This window comes from Arachis ipaensis, chromosome B05 (genome assembly GCF_000816755.2).
Source record: "Arachis ipaensis cultivar K30076 chromosome B05, Araip1.1, whole genome shotgun sequence".
Taxonomy (NCBI): Eukaryota; Viridiplantae; Streptophyta; class Magnoliopsida; order Fabales; family Fabaceae; genus Arachis; species Arachis ipaensis.
In genome coordinates, this window is record NC_029789.2 from 145,623,749 (window position 1) to 145,633,314 (window position 9,566).

Here is a 9,566-nt window from a genome sequence, read left to right on the forward strand (position 1 = left end):
CTTTTTTATTTTTCTGTAGTATTATATATATATGTACATGTAATAATCATTCCATCTCTTTCTAATGTATCAAGAGAGAGTTTTAGAAAATTTTGATGTCTAGTAATTTTTATAATTTGCAAAAAAGAAAAACATATCATGATTAATTTATTAGGTAATTAAAATTTATTAGATTAAATTAAAAGTTAAAGTTAATCATGATAAGTCAACTAATTTCATTTAACAATTATTAAATATGTTATTAAGGATAATTTATCTTTTATTTAGAGAGAATTGGATAGAATTTATCAAAAAATAGTCATCATAATATTAATATTAAAACATTTTTTTATAGTATATATTTTTGTTGAAAAAGTCTAAGAAACTAATATTATATTCACTCAACTAATTTAAAAATCAACTTACAATTAAGAAAATAACATACAAAATAAACATCCAAAACAAAAAATAATAAAATTATTCAAAACTCAAAAAGTGAAACCTTTTTTGTATAAATTGTGTTTTATATATGTTGTTGGTCTATTTTACTTATGGTGGTATTTGTGATGTTTGTGTTGTGTTTTCTTTATTCTTTTAGTTTCGGTAGTATCTTGTATTATGTTTGTTGTAACTTATGTAGTCTTGTATTTGAGTCTCATCAATTTTTATTTGCAGCTATAACAAAAAGTTAAATAATACAAAATAAAATTAATTTAAAGTAGAGTTTATAATTTAAGAGTTTAAAACTTAAGATTTAATTTTTAAAAAAAATTAAAATTTAAGAAGTTAAAATCAAAATTTAGAATTTAGGGTGGTTAGTGGTGGAGGGCTGACGGTAAATAATAGTAGTGTGTGAAATTGTGATATTAGGAGGGAAAAAAAAAAGAAGAAATGAGATGATATAAAAGGATAATTTTAAAATAATTGAATAAATGGATTTGTTGCGTTGAAGATGGTTGCTAGGTTGTTGGCTCTCTAATTAGGTTTATTTAGGTTGATTCTTCTGTTATATATGTAATATCATTTTTTTCAGTCCATCATAAACTACGAAAACAATAATTTTTTTATGGTATGAAAAAATAAGATTTGTAATTTGTAACGAAGATAGCTAGTGATGAACTGATGATATATTATATGAAGAGAAAGTATAGAGAGCCAATGACCTAAGCATACAATGTGTACAATGAAGGTTTAGAAAGTATTAGAGATATGGTTATTAGTGTTACATTATTCTGTTAGGTTACGTTTTTGGGATGAGTGGTTTCAGGACATGGTATTAGAGTTCCAAATCCGGAAGGTCAAGAGTTTGAATCTTGGTGAACCCAAAATTAACTTTTTATAACGTGAAATGTTTATTATCCCTGATATCCGGATGGTTATTCTGGATAGTATAGGTGATGTTCATTTTATTCATAAACCAAAGATTTAGCCCATTGTACACATTGTACGTTTAGGCCATTGGCTCCCTAGCACTACTTATTAATGAACGGATTGACAGGTGACACGGTTCAAATGCGGCGGTTTCATCTTTGCTATGCGTGTGAACCACACAATGTGTGATGCAATTGGATATGTTCAATTCATAAAGGGCATAGCAGAAATAGCCCAAGGTGCATCAAAGCCTTCAATTCTCCCAGTTTGGTGTAGGGAGCTTCTTTGTGCCAGAGATCCACCAAGAGTTACATTCATCCACCATGAATACAACCAACGACCGCTTGAAAATGACAGCGAAAATGTCTCTTTGAAACCCTGCCATGCTTCCTTCTTCTTTGGCTCCAAAGAGATTGATGCATTGCGCTGCCTCTTCCCTCCTCACATTGCTCAATCTTCCACCACCTTCGATGTCCTCACTGCATGCCTCTGGCGTTGTCATACGGCTGCACTCCAATGGAAAAACCCTAATCAAGAGGTTCGCTTCATGTGTGTAGTCAATACACGTTTTGAACCTTGCAGGTTAAAATAACTACCTTTGCACATACACTCCTCTTTAATTTGAACAAGAAGGAGTAATTTTTATTTGATTCTCCTTGATATTCTCTTTTGCTAATACCATTATTTTTGTGATAGGCTTAATCCTCCACTACCTGAAGGGTATTATGGCAACGCTTTTGTGCTTCCTACGGCAGTTTCCACCGTGGAGATGCTTTGCAGGCGGCCTTTAAGCTATGCATTGGAGTTGGTGAAGAAAGCAAAGAAAGAAGCAAGTGAGGAGTATGTTCACTCTACTGCCGATCTAATGGAAATTAAGGGAAGGCCTCCACTTTCCTTGACAGGATCTTTTATTATGTCAGACATCATAAAATCTGGGATAACAGATGTGGATTATGGATGGGGTAAGCCTTTGTATTCTGGACCAGACAAGGCTGGAATGGATGATATTCCTGGTTTGAGCTTCTATGTTCCATATACTAACTCTAAAGGAGAACATGGTAGACTAGTTTTAATTTGCCTCCCACAAGAAGCCATGAAAAGGTTTGAGAACGAGCTTAATGGAATACTTCAGATCAAGGATATACAAAAACCTACCAAGTCAATTTCCAATCTGTAATGGATACTTGATATCAATATGCATGCATGTGTCAACTTAGTTTTATAACTTGTCGTGTGTGGGTGTTATATATATATATATTGGGTAGGTCTTTGGTGGCCAAGGTTATAATGGCTAAGAGTGGCTAAAATTTGACTGATCAATAAAGACATGACATGTAAAGAGTTGGTATAAGTTGTTAGTTAGAGTGATAGGTTCTTATCGTTAGTAATTACTGTAGGGTAAAAGAGTAAATAAATTGACCAAAATAATGTGTATATCATGTGAGTCTTTTATTTGAAGGAAAAAAACTGTTAGTATCTTTTGAGTGGATAATTCCAAAATTTTAAAATGCTTGGGCCTTACTATAAACATTTATTATAATATTGGATTAATAAGAAGTCATTAACTATTGATGATGAGGGGATTGGCATGTAACTACTATTAGTGGGAGTACGTACTCCTCATCTAGCGTCCGACGCTCTACTAGGGTTTTACTGTGCCGTCTCCGTGGTTACACCTTTTTTTGTCTTTTCTTCGTCAAACCCTTTTCCATCTTCTTCTACTTTCTTTTCTTAATTTCTTTTCCACTTAGCTCCCTAATTTTCGTTTTCTCTCCCAATTCATTCCTCTTTTCATTCATTCCGTTTTCTTATTCACTCATTCCATATATCTTATTTCTCTTTGGAATCATTGAATACCAATTCTGATTTTCTCTACACCATGGGCAACAAATCAGAGACTCAGAACCCTCATATAATTGCTATGACGGTGGAGGGTGCCAGCCTTCAAGTGGCACCCATAGAAATATGAAACTGCTCTCGTGGAATTGTCGGGGTTTGGGGAGACCCCTGACAATCCACAATCTTAAAGGGATTTGCAAATTCTACTCCCCCGAGGTTGGTTTTATCTGTGAAACAAAAAATCAATCTCGACAAGTTGAAGGAAAACTAAGATCTTGTGGTTTCAAGGAATGGTTTATTGTGGATCCAGATGGATTATCAGGGGGTTTGACAATGGCATGGAGGGATGGTTGTACTGTTCAGATTTTACAGCATGGTAGATTTTTCATTGCGGCATCAGTTCTGACAGCTGGTTCTAATGATCCCTATGGTGTTCTAGGTGTTTATCTCAGTTCAAATGATCAACATAGAATGGCTCAATTTGCTGAATTAACTTCAGTCACCCAACAGTTCGATGGTAAGGTTGTGTTAACGGGGGATTTTAATGCCATTTCTAATCAATTGGAGAAAGAAGGTGGGGGTGCTAAATCTCCTTCTTCTATTGAAACCTTTAATAGTTCTATTGATGATAATTCCCTGATTGATATTGGTATGGTCGGAAGACCATTCACTTGGTCAAATAGACGGAGGGGTGATGAGTTGATACAGGAAAGACTGGACCAATTCCTGGTAGGAGTTGATTGGCAGCAACTCTATCCCAATGCAACGGTTCTTAGACTGTCAGAATCAGGCTCGGATCACGCCCCTCTTCTCTTAGACTCTAATCCGAGAACTGAGATATCTAAACGCGATTCAAATTCCAAGAAAGATGGTGTTCCAATTATGAAATAAGGCAGATTGTTAGAGAGGTTTGGCATGAACAGATTGATGGTTCAGCCATGTATATCCTAGCTCAAAAAATAAAGCGTTGTCGGCATAAGATTGTCAGATGGCAGCAAGAACACAGATCTAATTCGAAGGTGGAGATTGATTTACTACAGTCGGAATTAGAGGAACTTCGTTTAGCAGAAATTCATGGAGGCGACATCATTTCAAAAATAGAGGACAAACTTGAAAAAGCATTGCAAAATGAGGAATCTTATTGGAAAGATAAGTCTAGAGTCAAATGGCTCAAATCTGGTGATCAGAATACATCTTTCTTCCATAAGAAATTTAGAAATCGAACCCGAAGGAATAGAATTTGGCAACTAACTGGCAGTGATGGTGAAGTGGCTACTTCAAATGCTGGTATTGCTTCTGTGGCTGAATCTTATTTCAAGGACATCTTTTCCTCCACTTGTCATGAGAACCCTGAACTTCTGTTTACTGATTTTGAACCTAAGGTTACAGCTCACATGAACCGTAGGCTTCAAAGACCAGTGACTATGGAGGAAGTGAAACGCGCAACATTTAGCATTCATCCTCAAAGTGCTCCAGGAGATGATGGTATGACAGCAAAATTTTTTCAAACCTTCTGGAATATACTTAGTGGTGATGTGTTTCGAGCAGTTAAGAGCTTCTTTTCTGGGGGCAGAATCTTGAAGGGTTTTAACCACACTCAGATCTGTCTTATTCCCAAGATTTCTGATGCTAAAGATATGACTCAGGTAAGACCAATAAGCCTATCTTCAGTCTTTTACAAGATTATCTCCAAAGTATTTGTACATAGGCTTCAGGGTATGATGAATAGACTAATTAGCCCTACGCAGAGTGCTTTTATTAAAGGCAGATTAATCTCTGATAATATCCTAATTGCTCACGAGTGTATGCATTACTTGAAGAACAAAAAAAGGGGTCTCGAAAATGAAATGCGCTAAAATTAGATATGAGTAAGGCATATGATAGGGTGGAATGGCACTTTCTTTGGTTTATATTGGAGAAGTTTGGTTTTGACTCCCGGTGGATCATGTGGATTCGAGAATTAGTGACAACTGTTTCTTATTTTGTTATTGTGGAAAGACAATCTTATGGTTTCTTTAAACCAAATAGAGGTATTCGACAAGGAGATCCTCTATCTCCCTATCTTTTTCTTTTCTGTGCAGAAGGTCTCTCCTTCTTGCTACACAAGGCAGAACAAAACAGACTAATTCAGGGTCTTCAGATACATAGGCGATGTCCCAAGGTCAACCACCTCCTATTTGCTGATGATTCCATCTCATTTTGTAAGGCTAATCCTGAAGCATGTTCAAATATCCTGCATTTATTGAATTCTTATGAAAGCATCAGTGGCCAGAGGGTAAATCTTAATAAATCTGCTGCATTCTTTAGCCACAACACTCCCTCCACTACTCGTACACTACTGGCTAACTCTATGAATATTAATCATATTGGGGCTCAGGATAAATACCTTGGTTTGCCTTCTACAGTCTCTAAATCGAAAAAGGCTTCTTTTAGTATGATCAAAGAAAAGATTCAAAAAAGAATTTAAGGGTGGAAGCGCAATCTTTTTTCGTCAGGTGGTAGACACATATTGCTTAAGGGAGTGGGAGAAGCTATTCCTATTTATACATTGTCTTGTTTCAAGTTGCCTGATGGTTTAATTTCGAAAATTCACTCTCTACTTTCTCAGTTCTGGTGGGGACAAAAAGGTTCTAAAAGGCGGATGGCTTGGATTAGCTGGGACACTATGACTCGCCCACGAAAAGAAGGAGGCCTTGGATTTAAAGATCTCCGAATCCAAAATCTGGCGCTTTTAGGCAAACAGTTTTGGCGACTTGTAACACAGCCTACTTCCTTATTATCCAAAATAATAAGAGGTAAATACTTTAGCAATGGTAATGCTATAACGGCAGAAATTGGAGTCTTACCTTCTTGGGGATGGAGGAGCATACTGGAAGGTCGAAAGATTGTTGAAAAAGGTCTTAATTGGGCTGTGGGTACTGGTGAGAATATCCGAACCTTTGAGGATCCTTGGTTGCCTCCTCCGTATCCTTTAATGATTTCTGACATGCCAAATAGGCAGGCTATTTCTGAGTTGGTTCCAAGAGTTAAAGATCTAATTACTGAATATAGGAATTGGAATCAGAATCTCATTCAAGAATTATTTCCCCAAGACGTTGCAAACAGGATTTTGTCAATTAAAATTCAGCAGGGTAGGGACAAATTGCAATGGGATTTGAACAAATCCAAGCAATATGATACAGCTTCAGGTTACAGAATTGGCTATTTATTTTATCATCCGCCTCTGGAGCTTTGCCCTAATTATATGCAGCAGAAAAAGCCATGGATTGATCTATGGAAGTTGAACTTGCCTCACAAAATTAAGCTATTTATCTGGAAAGTTCTCCATGGCCGACTTCCGGTGCTTGCTCAGATTCATCACCGCATCCCATCTATATCACCAATATGCCCCTGCTGTCATGAAGCAACGGAAACAGTCACTCATTGTTTAATCGATTGCTCTAGAATTAAAGACGTATAGTCTCAGAGTTATCTTCGTGACTGTCTTTCCCCTCAGAGTTCTAACGACTTTTGGACATGGTGGACTGCATCAACAGAGATACTTAACCTGTTGAAGAATGCTGACCGTAATCCTCAATTGCTTGCCATCATTTGCTGAAACTGCTGGAAAGCTCGCAACCAGTTGATTTTTGAAGGTTCTACTTCTATGCCGTCTGCCATTCTAGCAAGCTCTGTCAAGTTGCTCCGTGAAATCCAAAGAACTCCCAATTTAGGTCGTCATCTCCATGAGGCAAGCTCTTAGTTGCATGCAATTGGATTTATCATTCTTTCTTCTTTAAGATTTTTCTTCGTTTTTCGATCACGCACCGTCGGATGAATACCTTCAGTGTAGTGTTTTTGGGAAATCCCCACCTTTTATTATGCTGTCCTGCTTTTGGACATCTTTGTATTTCATTTTTTAATAATTAATGAAATATAACCTATTATCTTTGAAAAAAAAAAAACTATTGATGATGAGAGTAATAAAAAAAAACAAGAACTAAATCATGTGATATTTATATGGGCTCCTATTATTAATGTATTTGTGACATGAATTATATGAGAGTATAAATTTATAAAGTATTAAAATTTTATAAAAAAATATTATTATTTTAAATAAAAATAACTATTAAACAGTATTGTTGATATTATCATAGTTGTTATTACTTTTGTAATTATTATTATTATTATTATTAAAAGAGAAATTTTTAGAGATTAGTAATTTTTAGTAGTTTTGCTCATCTTTTATTGAATATAAATACTAAATTATTTTTAACAGATAAATTTTATTAATTTATGTGTTTCAAACTTTGAAAATTTTGAGTGCAAATAGTAATAATTCATGTCTGTAAAATTTTGATAAACATAGGTGTAAACTACATGTTTATTATGTACAAAATCTCTATAAATATGGGTACAAATTATTACCGACTAAATGCTAACAAAAAATGATAATACTTATTAGTCATATAACATTGTTCTTATTAAAAATCTTTATAATAGTTTTATTAATAAGATTTACTTTTTTAATTTGTGAATCCACTCCGTAAATCTTGAATTCATAATATCATATCTTCGATAATTTACTTAAATAAACTAGTTGAAAATCAATCATACCAGATTGTCTTAAAACTAAATTTAATGTTAATTTTTTTTGTTCTCTCAATATTTATATAAAACGTGGTCGTTGTATAAAATTTTAAAAGAACAAATATAAAAATTGCAAAACCTCCACGACTTGTGAAGTAAATTTGTTAGTTTTTATCAACGCTTATGCTTTTTTAAGATATTAATTTGTTATTTTTTAGTTAAGTAAAAATTCTTTGTTTTCTAATTTTTATATCCATGATTATACATATTATTTATTAATTCCATGATATAAATTTTAAAAGTAAAGAAAAAGTAGACATTGACGAACACAAAACATAAAAATATAAAACAAAAAGAGTCCCTCGTATTTTATTAGAATATTCATGTAAAATTATAGTAAAAGATATTTTAATCATAATAGTGTATAAAATATTTTTGTATTTACATTCAAAATAATAATATTTTTTTATAAAATTTTAATACTTTATAAATTTATACTCTCGTATAATTCATACCACAAATACATTAGTAATAAGAGTTCACATAAATATCACATGATTTAATTTTTTTTTTATTATTACTCTCATCATTAATAGTTTATGACCTTTTATTGATCCAATATTATAATGGATTTTCATACTAAGACTTAACCATTGAAATTTTGAAATTATCCACTCAAAAAATACTAACAATTTTTTTCTTTCAAATAAAAGACTCACATAATATACACATCATTTTGGTAAATTTATTTATTCTTTTGCCCTGCAATATTCACTAACAATTAAAATTTATCACTCTAACTAATAACTTGTACCAACTTTTCACATATCATGTATTCATTCGTCAATCAAAATTTGACCATTTTTAACCATTATAATCTTGACCACCAAAAACTTATCCATATATATTTTAATAAAAACTTGACAATATGTTTTGTATTGATGTTACCGGTCAAAGTATAATTTGTAAGCCACAAATATGGCACACCCTAGTAAATTAAATCAATAAAAACTTAATACTGCATTCTAACACTACTAGCCATACAAATTTTGAATTGAATGTGTGGCTTAATTTAGAAAAAATTTGGTCCAGAATTGATATTTAGCCAAAAATATTTTTTTTAAAAGTTAAAATTGTTTATTAACTTAAAAAATTAAATGGATTGACTCGTTTATTTTGTGGGCTTCTCTTAAATAGATCAAATTTATATTGTCGAAACTCATATATATTTGATATATAATTGGTTTGCTCGTATAAGTTTGTAATTTAAATAGGCTGACATAAACGGATCAAACTACCTATTTGACAATCTTAAGTATTGATAATGTTCTTCTCTCTTCCCATTCAACTTACATTTTTCTATACTTTGGTAATATTTATATCTTTAAAATTTAAAAATATTATCAAATAATAAAAAATATTTTAAAAATTATATNTTTTATATTCCTGTATTTTTATCTTATAGTCTAATACAGTTGTACTTGTAAACAAAGGTAGCAATTATGTGCATGTACTATGACCAATTTGGATAGCCTATTACTACTACTCGATCGTTGACTTGTTCTTTATATATTAGCCAAGGCTGGTCGATCTAGGAGAATTTTTTCAAATGTGAGCTTTTATTTTCTTCACACACGTCACGTGCAACATCCAAAAGAGAGCTAGGCAGAGTAATTCTTATTAGCTTAGCTTTAAAAAGTTTGAAAATTAAAATAATCCGATCATAATTAGTTAAAAAATTTTTAATGTAAATTTATTTGTATAATTTTTTATATTTTAATTTTTTATTTTATTCTCTTATCATTCTA

General features: G+C 32.7%; 2 protein-coding genes across 2 annotated transcripts in view; both read left to right on the forward strand.

The window, feature by feature from the left end:
- LOC107641488 (13-hydroxylupanine O-tigloyltransferase-like) overlaps window positions 1-2,052 on the forward strand; it is a 3,255-nt gene extending 1,203 nt beyond the window's left edge. Inside the window, exons 2-3 of the mRNA XM_021124057.1 lie at window positions 1,478-1,888; window positions 2,047-2,052. Coding sequence (XP_020979716.1) covers window positions 1,478-1,888; window positions 2,047-2,052 — 417 coding nt within the window. The remainder of the gene's footprint in view (window positions 1-1,477; window positions 1,889-2,046) is intronic.
- The window catches only part of LOC110262663 (benzyl alcohol O-benzoyltransferase-like), a 33,749-nt gene continuing 26,186 nt past the window's right edge, over window positions 2,004-9,566 (forward strand). Inside the window, exon 1 of the mRNA XM_021103182.1 lies at window positions 2,004-2,451. Within this exon, the coding sequence (XP_020958841.1) occupies window positions 2,120-2,451 (332 nt within the window). The 5' untranslated portion in view covers window positions 2,004-2,119. The remainder of the gene's footprint in view (window positions 2,452-9,566) is intronic.